This window comes from Aspergillus fischeri, genomic scaffold, assembly GCF_000149645.3.
Source record: "Aspergillus fischeri NRRL 181 1099437636264 genomic scaffold, whole genome shotgun sequence".
Lineage (NCBI taxonomy): Eukaryota > Fungi > Ascomycota > Eurotiomycetes > Eurotiales > Aspergillaceae > Aspergillus > Aspergillus fischeri.
This window is the reverse complement of record NW_001509762.1, coordinates 4,482,747-4,503,214: the sequence shown is the minus strand read 5'-3', so window position 1 is coordinate 4,503,214 and position 20,468 is coordinate 4,482,747. Positions and strand designations below refer to the sequence as shown.

Below are 20,468 nucleotides of genomic sequence, written 5' to 3'. Positions count from 1 at the left end.
TTTACTCGATGAGGTGGGAGCATGGATCTGTCATATACTCCGTCTTCTAACCATTTCTTTGGATCCTTGCTTCCTTTCAATTCTTCGCAGTACACAGTGAAACCTGAGTAGTGTACTCCTTTTATCCCTCTTCACTATCGTTCATTCCTTTCCCCCATACTGCCATTCCCCGAGCTACCCTCTTCCATTGAGCTTGTTCTCCAGCAAGGTATACCTGTCTAGGAGCTCGCTGATGTCCCGGTGACATTGAGCCCACCCACGCCGATCAGTCTCGAATTTGATTATTCTTTACTCGCTAGCTGCAGTCTGCTCTCTACCGCTTGACCTTTTCGTTCTCGCAATTTCCACAAACATTCATTATCCTAGCTTCTCAGACTCCATCCAATCACATCGGTCATCATGCTGCTGCCGCGGCTTTCCTCGCTTTTGTACCTCGCTGGCCTAGCTACCCTCCCGGTAACAAGCGCCTACAACGGCGACGAGAATATCAAGAGCATTCCGGTACGCAAGACCATTTTCCATGAATGCGCAAATGCCCCTCGGATCCGCTAACCTGGACTCTACCAGCTCCGAACTCACAGTCTTGCTCCGGTTGGTCCTCGTTCCTCACCTCGACTTCTGCTGAAGCTTTAATGCGAACATCGTAGTTGACTTTGCATAGCCATATCTGGATTCGGACTTCCAAAGCCGCTGGTTCGATTTTGGTGGTGATACAATCATCCGCGCTGACAAGTATGCGACCAAAGTCCCCATAACACTCAGTGGGAGATGAGGAGAAGTTTGAGCTGACTGGACTAGGTACATTCGCCTGACGTCGGATCGGCCATCGCAGCAGGGATGGATCTTTTCTCGGGTCCCTCTTACTGCAACGAATTGGGAGGTTAGTGGTGGACTTTTATGAGGGGAGGACTTGACAATCTGACATGTGACCCAGATCGAGGTTGAGTTCAAGATCCACGGCGAAGGGAACTTGCACGGCGACGGGTTTGCCATGTGGCTCACCAAGCAGCGCGCAACCCAGGGCCCTGTCTTCGGGTCGACAGACAACTTCGAAGGTCTGGGTATCTTCTTCGACACATACAAGAATAACCGTCCCGGAACATCATTCCCCTACGTCATGGCCATGATGGGTGACGGGAAGACGTCTTACGACCAGGCCCATGACGGAAAGGCCAACGAAGTGGCTGGCTGTTCTGTGAGCTTGTCCTAAGGTTATCCTGGTCAATCACTGTTGCGCTAACGAATTGATGACAGGCTCGTGGTCTGCGCGGCGCTTCAATTCCTACCAAGGCGCGCTTGACATACTTCCAGGACAAGTCTCTGACCCTAGACTTGCAGTACAAGTCTGAGGACACCTGGACCAACTGCTTCACCCTGAACGCTCCCGAGACCAATATCGCCATCCCTGCCGTTTCCTACCTGGGCTTCTCTGCCGAAACTGGCGAGCTGAGCGACAACCACGACATCATTTCGGTCAATGCTAAGAACCTGTACAGCATCGGGGGCAGCGCCGCCGCCGGCTCCGGCCGGGGCCCAGCAAACAACGGCAGACAGGACCGGGCCCACGTGAAGATGCCCAAGGAAAAGGGCGGCTGGGGTTGGTTCCTGTTTAAGTTCATACTGTTCCTTGGTGCCATCGTCGGCGCGTACGTCGGTTTCACCATGTATCGGACCAAGCAGCGTTACTCGCGGTTTTAGTTTGAAGGATGAAAGCACGAAAAATGCAAAAAAAAAAATTACAAAAACATGTCTACGGAGTCAGATTTTGTTTCTGATTATTTGCGCAATTGCATAGCCGTGTCATATTTGTCTAGTTGCGGGTTTCTACAGTCGTTTTGATATGAAAGCAAGAATATGATAAGCTATTTCCTGAGCCTTTGACTATGGAATGAAATAATAGGAATGAAATGTAGTCGCGATGACTAAGGACTATCGATTGCAGGGTATCATGCTATCAAAAACGCCGAGAAATGCTGTTCTAAACCCTCGTCTGACCACGTCAAAAAGTCCCCAGCAGTCTACGACTGCTTCGCCCTCGTCTCATTCCACATATGATCGATGATCTGGAAGACCTCAGTCACACTCGCCAACACGCTTTCATCGACCCCCAGCGCACCATACCGATGCTGGATCTTATCCGGATGCCAGCGTATCCGCTCAGACTTGAGCACCGAAAGCAAGCCAGCCGTGCTATCCGCCCCATCACCGTCTCCCATCCCAGAAACCTCCACCGGCGCATGGCGCATAAACTCCTCCACCGCTTCGCGCGACACATCCCTCCGTTTCCCCGACTCCACCGGCCAAAAGACCAGATTCCGGAACGCCCTGCGCTGGCCCTCCCCCACATTGACTTCTTGATTAACCTCCTCCCAGGCACGCCGATACTCATCCCAGACCGTCTTCCACACCTTGAGACGCCGTCGCTCCCGGCCCCGCTGGAGACTCTCCTCCATCGCGCGCTCGAACCGCATCCTCTCGCGCTGGCTCTCTGCGCTCTCCTCCTCCCGCCGCTTCTGCCGCGCCCGTTCGGCGCGCAGGCGCTCTTGCTCCTCGAGCATCCCCTCCCGCGTCCGCGCCCACATCCGACTCCGCACGTACGCCGCGTACTCCTCCTCGGACATCTGCTCTAGCTCGCCGTCGGGACCCTTGGGGACGGACGGGATGGGGTATTTGTGGATGGGCTGGCCGTATATAGTTTCCCAGTATGCGGCGCCTTCATCGTCGCCGAGGGCGTCGAAGAGGGACTCGCGGAAGGCGGTGTCGGGGGAGAGGCGGGATGAGTTATCTTGATCGTGGGGGTTGGGGGAGGGCGAGCGCTTGGATTTGTGTCGTTTGGAGGAGCGGTGGTGGGAATGGCGGTGGGAATGGCGGTGATGGGGGCGGTGGTGATGACGGTGGTGGGTATCGTATGGTTCGTCTCGGTGAGATTTGGATTTGGATTTTGAGGATTTGAAGCGGAATTTGCCTGTCGCTGGGCGGGTGTATTCGTTGTCTGCGCTAGGAGCCTCGGGGGATGCCTGTGGTTCTGAACCATTTTCTGCGGCGCGGTCTGTGTCCATGGCGTAGTTTCATTATATGCTGTACATAGATATCAGGCTAAGTTGAATTGTGTCGTGCTTTTGCTGAGATGAGAGGGGATCCTGACGAACGTGTGGAACGAACTGAAGACGTTGTTGCCATTTCTCTTCGCAGATGCCAAATGTGATTAGTCATTTTTATCTTATCTGATCATCAGTTATTCCCTCCTCAGACTTATGACGTCATCTCCATGATACTATTTGGGACGAGAACAAACGGCACGACAGTTAATCAATCTGATCCGAGTTCAGATGCTATGATCAGTATTATGGTAATTGTATTCCATACTGTGCTGCCTGCGCGCGAAGCTACTCCAGCTATAAGAGTAAGACGATATCTTCAATCTGGTGGCTAGCCCTGATCTCCTAGACCTAATCAATGTGAGCAACACGGTTGTATCTTTCCTGAGTCAGATGTGAATTTATCCAAAATTACTGAAGCCGCAGAGATGAGCGTTATCAGAGATATTTTGCCCTTGAGTTGTGCCTGGCAAGTTTAGGCGGCATGTTGGAGTCGATAGTGACACCATATAATTCAGGCATCAACAAGCCGCCTCAATGGGTGTATCATGGTCGCAGCACTATCGTCATCTTCCGCAACGCATTTCTAAATTCTTATCAAGACAACGCCCAGCCAGTCCAACCAAAAATGGCTCTCGTATCGTATTCAGACTCTGAAGCTTCAGACCCAGAGCAAGAAACCAAGGTCACTCAACCATCAAACAAAAGTCAAGTTCCCACGCCTGCGAATCCACCCAAGCCCTCCTCCGGCGCAAATTTTGTCGTCGACCGCAGTAACCCCCGCAAGATCCGCGTCGCTTTACCGGATATCAAGCCCGAGAACCCTACCGCAGATGGTGAAGACGAGCCAGCCCGGAAAAGGGTCAAAATAGGCGGAGGCGGGGCATTTTCAGGTTTCAATGCCCTTTTACCACCTCCTAAGAGGGCCAACGTCACGGCGGAGAAGGATAAGAAGACGGCTGCGCCAGCTCGGAAGGTCTTCAGCTTGAAGACCGGCGCGGCTCCTGGTTTTGACCGCGAGGCTGATGAGGAGTTTCGGAGGGAACAGGCGTTCGATAGCTTGGCGGGCGATGGCGATGATGAGACGATACCCAAGCCGGGAAGTCTTCGGAGTGAGCAGCTTGGCGAGAACGATGCCGCGAAGGCTCAGGTAGACGGAGAGAGGAAAGAGGAGGTCAAATTGAAAGGGAATCCGATGATGTTCAAGCCACTGTCCGTGGGACGAGTGTCGCAGAAGAAAAAGAAGCAACCGACAAAACCTGTCTCCTCTCCTTTGCCAACCGCAAACGAGACAACAGCTTTGCAATCCTCGCAAGCGTCCAATGAGCAACCAGCACAGCCAGCCACGCCCGTCCCTCAGAAGCCAAAAATCAGTCTGTTCTCCTTGTCCACAGAAGAAACTACGACTTCGAAGATGCCCGAACCCCAAGCACAAGCCGCTACTTACGAGCCATTGGTGTACACCACAGACCTAGAAACCACCCCGGCCGGCCCGGAACCGGAGCCTGAACCCGCGACGGCCCCCTCACAATCACCGACGGATCAAACATTGGGTAACATCGCAGACGATCTCAACTTGTCCCGGGCCCAACGGCGACAGCTCTTTGGACGCAATGCCGACCCGTCCAAGTCGCGAATTCTGCACTTCAATACAGACAAGGAATACATTGCCAACCAGGAGTTGGCCCACCAGACAGACCTTGCTGCTGCTCAGCACAATCCTGTTCGGGCCATTGCGCCAGGCAAACACACTCTGCAACAGCTGGTCAATGCGGCCAGCACACAACGGGAGGCTTTGGAGGAGAGTTTTGCCGCTGGACGAAGGAACAAAAAGGAGGCCGGATCGAAGTATGGATGGTGAACTTCGTGTAGTCTCTGGTCGTGTTATGCAAGTCTTTCTGGAAGTAGTCTATAGATACCAATATATCCGCAATTTATTGTTCAGACTAAAAGAATGATATCTTAAACTCGTCTGAAATGTTTGAATGAAGAAATAAAACTGCTTCGAAGTCATCAACTATACATGAGATGCTACCTATACAAATGAAATCAACCATATAAACAAAATGCCCAACCTTTTTTATCTACCATAACCATGCATAAATCTCACGATGATACATCAACAACCTCTGCAAACCATTGTTTCAACGCCGTAGCCAGCACAGCCGGTAACTCCCGAACGTCACGAACAACCAGGTAGTATGGGAAGGGGAATCCCTCCAGGTATCTCTTCATCTTCAACTTCATCTCCCCAGTTCCACTCTCCGTATCAGGCTCGAAGCTTGCCTGGCTGAGATCCAAGATTGAGCTGCCCTTGACGGCGTCAACAATGATGAATACGATCATGATCCGCTCCTCTTGAGCTTGACGCACAAGGCGTCGGATGGTATCATGATCTTCGCAGATACCGTCGGATATGATGAGCTCCAGTTGCCACAGGTCGGCGTTGCCTCCTGCGGGCGATTGTTTCCAGCGAGCTTCGCGGAAGAGCGCAATGGAATCGGCGATCAGTTTGCGCACGTTTGTGCCGGTCTGCTGGTAGCTGAAATGTTGGAATACTTGTGTTCCGGCTTCCGAGGAGAAAGGTTTGCCGAACTCGTGGGCGACTCGGACATGGTCCTCGTTACCGAACCCGAGCACACACAGGTCGCCTACTTCGAGCATCGACAGACTCTTCGCGACTAGCGCCAGGGTCTCGAACGCTAACTGCCCGCTGCCACTCTCCAGCATAGACTTGCTGTCATCGACTGCAAGCATGATTTGGTAGTTGCGCTTGGAGGGAATGGACCGGCGCATCCAGATCTTGTCACGCTTGTACTGTGACGCAATGTATGGGATGATGCGCTTGATATTCAGCCGCTTCCCTGTCCGGAAATCGCCCCGCAGCTTTGTAGCAAGTGTGGGGGCCAGGATCAGACGTAGCTGCTCCGTTAAAGATAGAGAGAGGTCGTTTGTGGCATTTTCGTAGTGCGACCAAAGGCGCTGGGCTTCTTCCCGTGGAGTTAGTGGCGGTAGCGTCGACGACAGGTGAATTGCCGCAAGATGGGCGTCCACCTCATCCAGCTCCTCGTTAGCCTCAAGTTGACCGGTAGCGTCCGTTGTTCGCTCCTGTGTACGGGAGCTGTCGGGTATCAATGCGCCTGCGGTTTGCCCTTCGGTAGGAACTCCTTCTCCATCTATCTGCATGTCATCCTCCAATCTATTCTCCTCCGCAATATCTTGCGGCTCTTCGCCAGCGTCCGGTAACATATCATTATCACCAGGTTTGACGTCCGACTCCACGCCCTTGTTCTGGTCCAAGGCCTTTGCTTGTTCTTCACTGGCCTGTCCCAGTGCTTGCGTATCGGCAGCATCATCTTGGTCCGCAAGATGCTCGAAATCAGCATCGGCCATATCTGTATCCTCCGGCAAGGGTTTCCGCGACTCGTCATCATCTTCCTGCTTGGATGCGTCCATTATCTCTTTTCTCCTCCGATGCCATTCATCAAGAACATCACCCAACTTCTTGAACGCCTGTAATTGAGGGTCTTCGGGGCTCACATCATCAGCACCGCCAGCATCCCTCTTGCGCTGGCTGTCCTCTCCTTCTTTGGCACCGCCAGTTGGCTGTTCTGCGTTTGCGGCCGGATCAGTGGAGCCATCGTCCTGCTGAGCATTGCCGGCTGCGCCTTGCTCTTTGTTTTGGTCTTCATCTGCGCCCAGACCACCGTTAACAGCTTCGCTAGGAGCAACCTCCTCACCACCAGGTTCATTGTCATCATGCTGAGTCAAGAACTCTTCTTGCTGGGCCTCTGATTCTTCCTCCTCAGCTGCATTGGCTTCATCGGTTCCCTCAGCCTCGTTGGCCTCTTGGTCCTCCATGGCTTCTTCATCTACCCGGTCAGGCTCCTGCTCGTCGGTTGGATTATCCATATCTGGATTTTCAGCATTGTCCTCGTTTCCCTCAGCCTGTTGCTCGTCCTCCGCAGGTGCAGGACCGAAATCCGACATATCGTCCATGCCGTCGTCACTTTCGGCACCGTCATCTTCCTTCTCCTCGCCGTCCAGTTGCATCTCCTCAGGTAGGTCAAGCGCCTCTTCTTCCTTGGCATGAGGGTCCGTCACTTCCATATCTTCTCGTCCAACAGCCTCGCCTTCATCCTCGGGGGCTTCTTCGTCTTCTTCGTTCTCTTCTTCCTCACCCTCCTGCTCTGCATCCTTGTCACTCTTCTCCTGGGTCTTTTCTTCCTCCTGCGCTGCGGTTTGCTCATCGGATCCAGCTGCTCCCTTGCCTTGTTCATTCTCTGTCTCTTTCTGCTTCTCATCATGGTCGCCATCCCACATCTTCTCATCCACTGCGGTGTCGTCGAGGTCGTTGACGCTGCCTACTTCCTCATCAATATCGTCTTCTCCTTCAGAGCCGCTGGCGTCTTCATCTTCTTCTTCGTCCTTCGCCTCGCGATCAATCTCTTCGCCTTGCATTTCTTCATGATCCATGTTCACTGCCTCCGCAGAATCCTCCATGTCCTCAGAGGGCTTCTCATTCTGTTCTTGCTGAGCAAGCTCAGATAAGTCCTCGTCATCCCCGACGTCTTTGCTAATATCTTCAGCACCTTCACCCTCGCCAAGGCCGGTTCCACTTTCCAACTTTCCAGACTTGCTTTCTTCTGCAGATGGCTCCGCCGGGGTACAGAAACCTTCTGAGGCTATCTGCGTGAATGACTTTGCGAGAATGTACGTCATTTTGCAAGTCTCCCTGTGCACAGACACAAACCGCTGAATGATGTCTCTGCAGATGTAGAAGTATCGGTTCGTGATGGGCAATAAGCTCGCCACCAATGCTGAGGCAAGCGCATAAGTGTTGTTGGTGTTGGGTTGCAAATGCTGCAGGGTGTCGAGGACAGATTCGAGGGAGGAAGTAACATCAGACAAGCGGACAGCCTTCATTGCCCTCGTGAAGAACTCATCACTCCGCGACAGCGAGCCCGTGGAGGCAAGGGAAGCAGGCACGTCTTTGAGTTTCTGAAGGCTGACCAAGATCTTGTCAATTGCTGCAAGGAGTCTGGCGTCAAATTCCTGGATAGCGAGACTATCCTGGCTGTCAGTCCTAGCAGTCGCATTTCCTTTCGCCTCCGCCCATGGAATGATTTGTGTTAATGCGAAAGACAAGTCGGGGCGTTCTGCGGTCCATTTTGAGACATCAGCGTTCAAGCTAGCAAGAGAAGACGACACCTCTTCCAAGACATCATTATAACGCTGAGAAGTCAGGCAAGAAGGTAACTCTGGAATATTGACTAGTGATGACTTCAGTCGACTAAACGTGGATCTCCAAGCGTGCAGGCCATCAGAAACGTTTGAGGCATCGACTTCAGAGAACTTGGCATGTAGTTGCACAATTTCCGCAGCGAGGCCAAGTATGGGAGTAAGCCATGCCACAGCTCTCCTGAGGTCTTGTCTATCCTTCGAGAGATCCGAATGCGACTTGCAGACGGATGCGGATCCAGAAGTCCAGAGATTTGACATTTTCATAATCGTGGACTTCATCATTTCCAAATGAGACAGTGCTGGAGATATGACCCCACGCTGCTTTCTTAACAAGAACATCAAGTGCTCGACAGTGCCAACGCTCCTTGAGATCTCGACGTTACTGAGATCTTCTGAGTACTCGCGAGAGGCTTGACGTACGCGAGGTAGGAGATCCAAGAACCGGTGGAAGTAGAGATCAGAGCCCTTGATGAGATGAGATGCCGAGTTCCCGACTTCCAAGCTTGGGGTAGTAGCGAGAACCTGAGCAACGGAAGATTGGCTCTCAATCAAGTTAGTGCTTGCATTGCGTTTGATACCCATTTCCAGGAGCCGTTTCAATGTGTCTGCATAGAAGCGACGCTTCTGGACCTTGAGATGCTGGACATCATCCTTGTTGTCCTCAGTCAGCACTTTAGGAGTCTGCGATTTAAATTCCGTGATGCTCTCAATGAAGAATTTGACGAAGCTGTCGAGATCCTCTGAGATGTCAAACTCATTAGGCATTGAGGAATACAGATCTGTCATGTTCCCGGCTGTGCTATCCGCATTTCGGAATCTGGGCGGTCTGCTTGGCCATATCGTAGGCTCCTCCTGGCACAAAGCGAGAGCGTCGGGGAAGCTTGTCGAAGCCAAAACGACTTCATCGGTGACCATGTCCGGTTCATTTGGTTCGTTTGTCATTCCCTGCTGTAGAATCGGCTGCGCAGGTTGTGCCAGAACTTCACGATACTTTCGAACGAGTTTGAACAGCCTGAAGTGTGATCGCCGGGCACTTTCCTTGAGCGCAATGATGTTTGTATCCTTCCAGCTAGCTAGCTGAATCTGTTGCTTGATGTCCTTCTCAATGGCGGCTCTGCGGTCTTCCATTGACTTGTGCACTGCAGGCTCGAACGGCCTGAAGTGTTCGAGAAAATTGTCCAATGCAGATACGAGTTGCTCCAGAGCTGGGTAATCGCGAACGTAAAGCGCAAGCAGTGACCGGAAATTAGCCACGAGCTTGAGTCGTTCGCTGTATTGCCCGACAGTTGTCGACATGAAGAATTGTTCCAGCGTAGAGATGACACCTTGGATATGGCCGCTCAACTCGGCTTCCCCAGATGCTGCGAGCTGAATGGGGGCTGCAATAACTGCTTCGTAAGCAACAAACCACCATGAGCACACATCTTGAGCACACTTCTCCTTTTCAAGATCGAGCAGCTTGGCCCAGGTTGACAGTTCCAGCCGGCGCCAGCTGATGATCAGATTGGTGATCTCGTCGTAAAGAGAAGCTGCCGAATACTCTCTGCTTGCCACAAGCTGCCATTCATGAACAAGGGCATGGAGCTTCTCAACCTTTGTAAGGAATTTCGCGACAGGCTCCGTATGCTTGAATTGAAGCACCTCTTTGCAGCAGATAATAACGTCCTGGAGTACTGCATGCTCCGGCCAGGCCTGCTGGATCTGAAGGAAACGGGACTTGACGGAGTGCGTCAGACAGACGAGTCTTCTCGCTTCAGAGAAATTTGCGTCGGTGTAGAAGTTATATTTGCCAGATGGGCTGCGATTTCCAGCGTTCATGGCATCTTCAAGAAGTAAAAGAGCTCCAGAAAGATGTTCGCTTGGGCGAATGTGAGACTTCGAAGAATCGCCTGCAGACCATATGGACCCCAGCAGCTTGGCAGACTGCTTGACATAATCCGACAAGGCTGTCTTAGTGTCTTCAGATTGGAAGAGCTCGGCATGGAGTGTAGCGAGCCGGACCGAAATAGCCTTTGGATCAATCCGGGTGACTTTCCCATCATCTTCAGATGTGTCACCTTCGTAAGTAGGGAAAAGCTGGTTCAACTCATTCTGGTCGACCTCCTCCTCATCTTCCCATGAGCCTCGATAGCGGTACAACTCGGATTTGCGCGCTTCTTCCTCTTGATCCTCACGGAGCTTGGCTTTCCATAAGATATGGAACTGTTCGAGTATCCGGTGAAGCGCATGGCGCCCGGCTTCGCTGTGGAGGACATCCGGATCTGTATTAATGGCAACTCTAAGGGAAGATAGTTCATGGAAGAGCAATTCAACAAAATGAGCTTGGTTCGCTGGCCCCGTTTGGCTTTCCAGTGCTGAAACGGGATAGACAGTGCCCCCAAGGAATGGTGTTCTCTTGCTGACTGCCTGCAAGATCCGAGAGTCACTTGACCGTTGGGTTTGGCCGGACTGAAGGGATAGACCCAGATCCAGGATTTCCAAGAATCGGACGACAAGCACAGTAATATCATCGTAAGATCTGTAATTCGTGCTCAAACGCTGGGTGAGCTGCCGGATATTCTCACGAAGGAGAGTCAGCGTTCTTTCTGCTTCCGAATCATTTCTTTTCGCTGCGGTTACATCGAGTTCGATGCATCTGTTCAAAACAGAGTAGAGCAAGCTGGAGAATTCTCCCTGCAAGATACTGATCTCAGAGACCGGCGGCCGAGTAACTTGAGACGGAGGCGGCGCGGAGCCCAAGCTTCGTAGTTCCTGCTGTATAAATTCCTGCCGCATGTTGGAAGATCGCCCAGAGTAGTTCTGCTCAAACACGGCTAGAGCTTCGGATTTTGTTGTCAGCTCTATGACACGCTGTGTGTGCCTTCGCCTCTGCACAGTCAGACCGAGAGAGGGATCGAACGGTTTATCGGGCACGAATAATTGCAGCAGTAGACTGGCCATCTGAACCAACGCCAATCCAGTTTCCTCGATGTACTTCTCTGTATCCTTCGGGCCTGTCATCAACGAAGCGATCAATTGTGGAATGGCGTACTTCACGATTGGTTCAAAGTAATGATCTTCAGACAAGCTCTGATCCAAAACGACAGCAGGCAGATCCGATGAATTGCACCACCCTTGTTCTTGGATCTCGCGAAGCGTAGCCAGAACGCTCTCGAGAGACTTTGGCTCAATGAATTCCTTGTGCATGCTGAGGAGTTCAGCAGCGAGCGCCGATAAGACTTGTCTAAGAAGTTGGAACTGGTCCATGGAGATCTCGCGCGATGTCAGAGTTACGGCTTTAGAAAGAGTTCGCTTTTCCACTTCCAAGCTATCCATCTGGTCCAGAGTCGTGGTGCCGACGAACGCCAGCTTCTCTAAGAGCGACAGAGAGAAAATGCCATTGACCGCGGAGCCAGACATGGAGGACTGGTTAGACCCTGCAAACAGAGAAAGTTTGTGGAGGACACGGGGAATCTGACTTTGAAGACTCGATGCGTCGAGGGGCCGCGCTTGGCGACCAGCCAACAACGGTAGAATAGAACTGACAACCGAATCAGGTTTATTTTCGGTATGCTGTATCGACGACAGATCGTGATATTGGCACAAGGCTTCAAATTCGCTCATGAAGTAAGGCGGCTGCGCCGAATCAGAAGCCTGCACCACCTTTGCCAATTCCATCACCGTCTGCTTAAGTGCCTCAACCAGCCGTCCTTCGTCCGCACCGTCCAACAAAATGGTTCTCTGAGCGTCCACAAGGGAATTGCGTACCCGGCTCAGCTGAGCTAAATCCAGATGAGTCTTGAGAGCAATGTCTGTGAATTCGGCTGCCATTTTCTCGAGGTCCAACTTCGACCTCAGCTGCTCCTGAGTGGCGGGAGTGGCTGGCCGCCAGGATTCCCATAGCCTTTGCATACTGAGCCCTGTTTTCAAAGCCCAGTTCTCCTGGAAACGACCAAGACACTGAGACAATGCCAGAGCTACGGACTTTAGCGGTGGCCAGGAGTCGAGCAAGAAAACAAACAGCTCCTTTCCAATTTGTAGATAGACTTGGAATTCGCCTTCATCCACTTGACCATCTCCAGAGATTCTGAGAAGGTCAGCACAGAAGCTGACAACAGCACGAAGAGCATGCACAGCCTCAGGAGTATCAAGCACTTGGCGGTCTAAGCTCTGTATGAAATCATAGACCGCTTGCCCGCAGTCCGCGAGGAAAGAGCCGATAGGTTGCGTTGCATCCTTCATCAGGGAAGCTATCCGCCTTGATGCTAGGGATCTCTCCAGAGAGCTCATCTGGCTCGGTTTGAGGAGTTTGGCTGATTCATCAGCGCGCAACAAGCTTTGCCTTAAGCGATGGAGATTGAGCTTGCACTCTTGTAAGTGAGCCAAAACCATGAGCCGCGATAAGGTCACATGTTGCCCCAGAATCAAAGCAAGCGGCTCATTCACGAGAGGATGTAGAGGTTGGTATTGGCCATGAACGGCAAAGGAAGCACCGCTCAAGTTGACGGCTTGCGCTTTGCAAAAAGTAGAAGGCTCCCAGGAGGAATCTTCGAGGACAACGGGCACGTATCGGTCTAGCATCGAGGGCAAAGATTCTCCCGCGGAGAACTCCAACAAGCCCGCCGATGTCATCTCTGATGATTGTTGGATGATTCTCAGATCCTCGACCGAGAGATGGTCAATTCCCAGTTCACAGAGTAGGCGAGGAAGCTCGCCTCTATCCTCAAGCTGATTGAAATCCCAGATATGCCTCAGGCGGTACAGAGATGACTGGTAGGTGTAAGCAGGGATGGATCTGTTAGCTGGTTCGGGAATCTCCGAAGCCAGAAAGCAAATCTCGACACATCGATTTCGCATTGCGCGAGACAACTCCCCGTGACGAGGATCCATCGTCAGGAACAGGCGGAAGTTGGGATGGGGTCTGACAATCTTTGCAGAGCCATCTTCGGTACGTTGCTCATTGAGTATCAAAGCTCCATTGGGTTCGGTCAAGGAGTTCAGCCTATCGAGGACAGAAGGGTTGCACAAGTTGGCATTATCAAGAACAACCCAATGCCCCTGCTGGACAGCTTGCGTGAGCACACCTTCCGTCCATTCGAAACCAACCTTCATTTTATTGGACTGCTTAGAGAGTTCCATCAAGTGCTGTGCTCTCCGAAGGAAGTCTTCAAGAGCCTCTTGAGGATGAAGCTGCATCAAGACAGGAAGGGATGAACACACAAAGTCCAGCGAGACGTCTGAGATCTGTAAGCGTTCAAATAGCTCGAGAAAGGCTGAAAATGCGTCTGTATTATCGGTCGCTGAGGATGCAGAAATAAGGAGGCGGCGAAGGTACAGCGAAAGCTCATGTACAAGAGATGAAACCTCCCTCTTGTAGTCAATCTGCTCGAATCCTCCAATCAAATCCATGGTGTCTGTGTCAGCGCTCAGGGCTAATTCAACTAAGTCGGCACCGTTCAACGCAGCAAGCTTTCTGATCAGAGTGGTCTTGCCACAGCCTGATGGTCCCACCAAGATGCTCGGCCATGACTGCTCTATGCAAAGCATGAGAGACTCCAGGATCGGCAGGTCACCCGGGAATATCTTCATTTGCGGCTCAGGAATTTGCTGAAGAAGAGCATCCCTGCGCATAACTCCGAACCCAACTTGGAAATACTCGAGAGTCAGATTGTGGTAAAGGCTTTTGGCAACAGTCGGCGCATCCGTAAAGACGCGTTGGTAGAGCTGAGAAACCAGTTTCCTATCTTCTTCACTCCTGAATCTCTGCGAAATGACGACATCAAGGAAATTGTTTGCTGGCACTTGAAGATCGCCGCGATCCGCAAGCTGGAGCCATCTTTGAATATCACGCAAGTTGACCTCCCACGGTCCACCAACAGCCCCTAGCCTGCGTTCCTGGTTGATGGCCTCATTTAAGAGAGAAACAAAATCCACCAATCCATCGGTTTGCGAAGGGGGACTACCAGGGAATAGTTTTGCGCAGATTCTTTTCAAGTCGGTCTGGGTGAAACTATCGGCATATACCACGGTAAACCGATTGACAAAGGATGCGGGAAGTCCCTTTCTTCCGCCACCTTGATGATGGGGATTTTGTGCAGCGAAGAGGACAAAATCCGGGTGTCTGCTGAAAGTCTGGTCAAGTTCAGCCACATAAACCGTCTGACGGTGGTCCAGGCAAGAGTTCAACCCTTCAAGGACGGATTGGGACGCCAAATTCATTTCGTCCAGCAGAACCCAGTCACCGCGCTGCATGGCTTGCAGGAACGGTGCATCGCGCCAGGTAAACTGGCCAACATCGCCGCCCTCTACAGGCACATCAGATCCAAAAAGGTCAGTGAGGTCTGTCTGTTCCGAAAGGTTGATACGTGTGAGTGGCTTCCCAAGAGCTCGAGCAAGCGCAGTAACAAGGGTTGTTTTGCCAACACCTGGGCTACCCTCAAGGAGAATAGGCTTTGGCAGTTGCAGGCCGCGCGCGATTCTGACCGAATTGGCAATCGTGGTAGGGGCGTCCATAATGAATTGCGGATCAGGTGCTGCATCCCCACTGATAGGTAGGGCAAAAGGTCCTACACGCAGTGCGCGATCTTCAAGCTCAATTGTCGACTTTTGGAAGTAAATGCCGGAAGCATCAACGTCGAAAAGTTCACGAAGCTTTTCAAGGCAAAGCTGGCGGTTCTTCTCGAGATCGTGCAACGACACAGCGAGCATTGCAGCAGGGTTGGCACCAAGGGTATCCACGAACACCATTGCCGCACCCTGAACGATCGAGAATTTGAAATCTGTCGTTTGACACTTGTTCACAAAGTCTACCCAAGCGAGCAAATCTCGGATAGAAAGGGACGTAATCGATGAACTCTGGAAGGTTGTCTTGAACCACTTCGCGAACCGTAACATGGCCTTAGGGATATCCTCTGACTCTGTTCGGAGTTTCATTCTGAGAATGGGCAATATATCGTTGTCCTCCGAGAGCTGAGGGGCCCAGATTTCAGTCATTCGATTTCGGAGAGCAGCTGAAAGCTCGCGCTTTCCGTAATCTCCGCCAGGGTTCATGGTCGAAAGGAACTGGAATCCCTCGTGCGCGACGACCATGGAATCAATAGGGCCTTTTTCCGCCAGGAGTATCGACCTGTGAGGTTCAAGAACACTGTTGAGTCTCTCTAATACCGAATCATCAGCGAGAGAAATCTCATCAAGAAGGAAAAATTGTCCAGTCTTCATGGCTGTTATAAGGCTACCGTCAGACCATTCGAAGAGGGCGTTCAAGCGAGCAATGTTCTTCTGAATCCTTTGAACTATTTCAGAATCGCATGCTTCCAATTGTTCAACGGTCATAGCACTAAAAGTGCTCCTCAGCTCGTCAAGAGATCTCGGCTCAGCATCGACTGTGTTGACGACAGTTCGAAGGTCGTTGAGTAGCTGAGTCTCGATCGCCGCTCTGTTCCTAACTGGTCTTTGAGCTCCTATTAGATCCCCAGTTTCCAAATTCACATGGGCATTGACGATGAACAATTGCTTCCTACAAATTTCTGCAACTGCCTGGCAAAGTTGTGTCTTGCCGCACCCAGTTTCTCCCACGAGAAGAACGGGTTCGTTGTTCTCAAGCGCTACTGAGACCAGGACGAAGAGACGACGCATGGCTTTTGTCCAAACAATGCCAGGCGCCAATTCCTTCAGGTTAGGAGCGCGCTTTTCCAATTCAGCAGCACTGTAGATTGTGTCTTCATCAATGGGAACTTTCATGACCTCCTCAATGACAGCCTTGACAGCTGCCCTTTCTTGTGGATTGCGGACGCGTTCTGCAAGCAGCATAAAGCCATTGACGGCTAGTTGTTCACGGTCGTCTGCCCGGCGCAGAGCCCATCGGAACAAATCACGTAGAGTGGCAAAGCTGTTTTTCTGTTCAAATAGCCTGTTCGCTTGGCGCAGAAGGGAAAGCTTTCGATAAACAGACACAATCCTGGTGCAGAAAGATGGCGCAATCTGCGACCGCTCTTTCAAGATGAACTCCAACTCGCTCTCTGGGATATCGTCGAAATGCAGCTCGAGGAAACGATTCCGAAACGCGCGAGACAGTACTTTCCGGCCACCATACAAGCCGGCCGGGTTCTGTGTCGCGAACAACATGAAATTCGGATGCGGGTGGACGACTTCCTGTGTCTCGGGTATGAATAGTTCGCGGTTGTCGTCTAGAAGTCTGTTCAATGCTTCCAAGACGTCCGACGGTGCAAGATTAAGTTCGTCAAGAACGATCCAATATCCGTTCCTCAGTGCTTCAACCAGCACACCTTCCTGGTAACGCAAGGTTCCATCATCACCAGAGACATAGGAACCAAGATACTCCTGCAAATCGGTGTGTTCATGATTGTTGATTCTAACAAACTTGTTGCCCGACACTTTAGCAAGATACTCTATCATACTCGTTTTACCCGCTGATGTGGGACCCTGCAACAGCACTGGGAATCGACGAGTGGAGCTCGCTCGAACGAGATTCTTGAGATTCTTCTCGATAAAAGGAGTGATGATATAATGGGGTTGGGCCTCTGGGATCATATTGCCCTGGCGCATCCAATAATGTTTGAACTGCACATAAGCATTCCCATCATTCGGTGGCCTGGGGGTTTGTCCTAGTAGTGCCCTTGCATTCTTCGCATTGCCAAAGACATACCGCTCAAGCAGAGGCAAGAGTAGCCGCTCGGATTCTTGGCTTAGAACGGTCAAGAAACTCATACAGTAGCCCTCAAAGATCGCCCGGCGCAAACCATATATGTGGGCATTTTCGAGAACATATATAAGAGCACGAACGAGAGTTCGGATACTGAAATGAGGCCGTTGTCCCGCTCCGTCAGTGAGTTTGTTCTCGTTGCTAAGTTTCTTGGTTTCCATGTAAAGCTGCGCTAGGTCCGACACGATCCTTGAGTCGCCTATTGTGAGGTCACCCAGGTATTTCTGAATCAAAGCACGCAGATCGTCCAGGTCGGTATCCGGAGACTGTACATATACTTCCGTGAAACGAGATCTGAGCCCAGGAGGAAGATCTTTCTTTCCAGCGTCAGTTGCGGGATTCATGGCACCGAATATGCGAAAGTCAGGATGACCAAAAACCCGTTCCACGTCACCGGCTTCGGATAGCAGAACAGATGGAGAGCCTTCGCTACCATGATGCAGAAGACTGGCAATATTCTCAAGAGTATCTGGGGAGGCTAGATTGACCTCATCAAGCAGGACCCATTCTCCATTGCGAAGTGCACGAACGATTTTTCCCTGGACGAAGGCGAACGCGAACTTGGCGTCACCTTGCGAAACTTGTGCCTCAAAGTCGTTCAGTTGCGCGGCAAATCTCTCCCATCTCAGTCGAAGCTGCTGGTACTTGGGCGAATCCAGTTTTCTCTTCTTCGTCGGCTGCTGCTCCTCCTCACCGGCCCGACTCTGCTTGCTTGGTTTAAAGACACCATCGGCAAGCCGAACGGCTTCATGCCAAAAATTGACCAGACGCACCCAGTTCCCCGCAGCAACGCTTTTCGAAACAGAAGACAAGAATTTCTGGTTCTTCTTTGCAGAGAACGTCAATTCGAAGAGTGTGTTAAATTCATCGAGCATAGGGACAGCCATGGTACGGATATTGACAGGCTTGAAACCACCCAACAGATCAGTACTTTCGCTCTGCTGAGACAAGTTCACTACCGTGAGCTTCTGCCGCATCAAATTTGCAAGCTGTTGGACGACTGTAGTTTTCCCAATACCGGTCTCTCCGACGAGAAGAACAGGCTCGGCCATTTGCACAGCGGCAGCAACCTGTTCCATCAGCTTCAAGGCCGCTCGAGTCGATGCAAAGTGCGAGGAAGCAGCTGCAAGCTTTGAAACTGATCCACTGGGTACTTTATTCTTTCGACAGATCTCCCTTCCAAGGGTCACGCTGTTCCCATGGTCTGAATAGGCTGGGGTCCGTTCATGAAGACAGAATTGCGCCCGTTGTGGCGATATCTGGAGTGCTTCCGCGACAACCAATGCGAGCGAGTCCGCCAAAGTTTTCTCGGGAATGTATCTAAGGAAGACATCCACAACGTCCAGAAATATCTCATCCTCGACAGCTTCGGGTGTCGCTTCATAGCCAGTCTTGGCTCCCAGTCGCTGCAGTCGCATATGCAATCTGGTGCAAAGCTTGATCAGATCGCGAAGACCCGGAGTCCTTCCTTGTGAGCTTTTGATGGCAAGGCTTCCGTGGAATGAAGAGCAAACCCTTTGGTAGATATCCATGATGACGGGAACGCGAGATTCAAGAAGAGGGAATTTGCGGATGATCACCTCTCGAATTTCTTCTATAGAAAGCGAGTCTATCTGTACTCTCTGCCACAATCTGCTTCCCAACAGATTGGTGTTTGGCGCAATCTCTTCGCCCGCAATATTATAGGTCGACTTCATGGTAGCAATGATCTTGAAACCCTCGGCGCACTTAATACGTTCCTTTCGACTAGCTATGGTCAACTCGCCCTTCTCGATGATCGGCAATATGAGACCGATGACTTCAGATGGAGCACGATCAAGATCCTCGATCAAAATCCAGCGACCTTCCCTTGCAGCCTTGGTCAAGACACCGGGCTGCCAAGCAAAGGAACCTGTAGCCGGGGATGTTGAGTACATTCCAAGAAGACTCTTCGCGTCTGTTTGTTCGTTCAGATGAAGGGTAACCATAGACTCTAGCTGTCCCATTGTCGCAGCGACGTCGTTGACCAAAGTTGTCTTGCCTGAGTTTGGTAGCCCAACAAGTAGGATGGGCTCAGACGCAAGCAATGCTTTCGCAATTTTCCGTAAATTGCCCACGGCGGTTGGGGTCCTCACAATGGAGGAGGAGGGTGAACTTGGTGATTCATGCAGTCGTGGGATCAACACGCCACAGACCTCAGCTGTTCGCGCAGTAAAGTATTCTCGCAACTGTTCGGTAAGTAGAAAATTGTCCGACGTTTGTCGAATCGATCTCACTTGCTCAATCTGCTGCTCGAGGGACTTCCACCGACGCTCTTCCCACAGACCAAGACAACGATAATCGATCACAATGTCTTCCCACGGTCCTTCAATAGGACCATCTGCGAGATAGGCCCCAACCATTCTCTCTGTAGCAGCATCGGCTGCACGCATGTATAAGGCAAAACACCGTACTGCTAGGTATCTGATAGCCTGGTCTCGGTGTTGGAATAGGGACTGGAGTTGCGAGGGCGATACAGTCGTCGAGAAGGCCTCAAGGTCATAGGACATAAGTCGGAATATGGCGAGGAGTAGCGTGCGGAGGGTAGCATCTTCCAGTTGAAAGGTACTTTGTTCTTTCGATACAGCCAAAGCCGAAAGAGGTCCAGCCCACGAGGCGGCATATTGACTGGCAAAAGATCGCAGATATGGCGCAAACGGTAAGATACGTGCAAAGGCGGAAATTATTTGAAAATTATCGACATGAAGGTCTGACGAAAGCCATCGCGCTGCCAGATCAACAAATATCGGTTCGTATATGCTGAAAACACTTTCTGTGCATTTTGACCTCAATGCGCTAACCGCAAGCGCATTCAGGTACTGAGTCCCAGAAGCAGTACGAATGAGTTCCGCAAGCTCATTCGGAAGCTGCTCAAGGATCTGGGACTCACTAAGAAGCCTCTCATAGGCAGGTTTTTCATTCATTATGAACCCTGCCGCCAGAGGAACTCCAGTGATATGGAACGAATGGACAAAAAATTTGTAGTACCCGACGATATTATTTTACGGAAGAAAATGGCCGTCTTTTTCACCGCCTGCCCTGTGGTAGAAACCGCTTGTCCATGAAAAGTAGGCGGTCTCAAATCAAGTACTTGGCGATTGTATTAATCCGGCGGCCTGAGGTCTCTAGGAGTCACACCATCCCTCATGGCCTTTTATTTCTACCCTAAACAATTAGAAAGCATGACGCAGAGTTGAATACTTGTGGTGGTCTTTTAAATGTGACTGCTTTCAGGTGGTCTGGTAGGTGGGTATGAAGCTTGTAATCAAAGGTCAAATTCTTTGTTTTCCTATGTCTCCGAAGCTGTGTTCACCGCCTTTGGCCTTGCGGAGTCTGCGCCACATCTCCGATATCGAGGACATGTTTGATCGCGACGCGAGATTCTGATTGCTCAATTCCTGATAGGG

At 51.4% G+C, this 20,468-nt stretch overlaps 4 protein-coding genes across 4 annotated transcripts, besides 2 other annotated features; 2 read left to right on the top strand and 2 right to left on the bottom strand.

The window, feature by feature from the left end:
• Positions 1 to 399: 399 nt before the first annotated feature.
• On the top strand, positions 400 to 1,698 carry NFIA_087360 (legume-like lectin family protein; the record flags this gene model as incomplete). The annotated part of the gene is made up of 6 exons (XM_001260676.1): positions 400 to 501; positions 568 to 591; positions 662 to 732; positions 799 to 880; positions 935 to 1,195; positions 1,255 to 1,698. 6 exons carry the CDS (start codon positions 400 to 402, stop codon positions 1,696 to 1,698), a joined length of 984 nt encoding a protein of 327 aa, XP_001260677.1.
• A 320-nt stretch (positions 1,699 to 2,018) lies between these two features.
• On the bottom strand, positions 2,019 to 3,059 carry NFIA_087350 (uncharacterized protein; the record flags this gene model as incomplete). Its single annotated transcript, XM_001260675.1, has 1 exon — positions 2,019 to 3,059. The coding sequence occupies one exon, from the start codon at positions 3,057 to 3,059 to the stop codon at positions 2,019 to 2,021; it is 1,041 nt and encodes a 346-aa protein (XP_001260676.1).
• Positions 2,841 to 2,901: a microsatellite.
• Positions 2,847 to 2,873: a microsatellite.
• Positions 3,060 to 3,582: 523 nt separating the features above from the next.
• On the top strand, positions 3,583 to 4,959 carry NFIA_087340 (PRCC domain-containing protein; the record flags this gene model as incomplete). Its single annotated transcript, XM_001260674.1, has 1 exon — positions 3,583 to 4,959. One exon carries the CDS (start codon positions 3,583 to 3,585, stop codon positions 4,957 to 4,959), a length of 1,377 nt encoding a protein of 458 aa, XP_001260675.1.
• Positions 4,960 to 5,204: 245 nt separating this feature from the next.
• On the bottom strand, positions 5,205 to 19,985 carry NFIA_087330 (AAA family ATPase midasin; the record flags this gene model as incomplete). The annotated part of the gene is made up of 1 exon (XM_001260673.1): positions 5,205 to 19,985. One exon carries the CDS (start codon positions 19,983 to 19,985, stop codon positions 5,205 to 5,207), a length of 14,781 nt encoding a protein of 4,926 aa, XP_001260674.1.
• Positions 19,986 to 20,468: the final 483 nt, after the last annotated feature.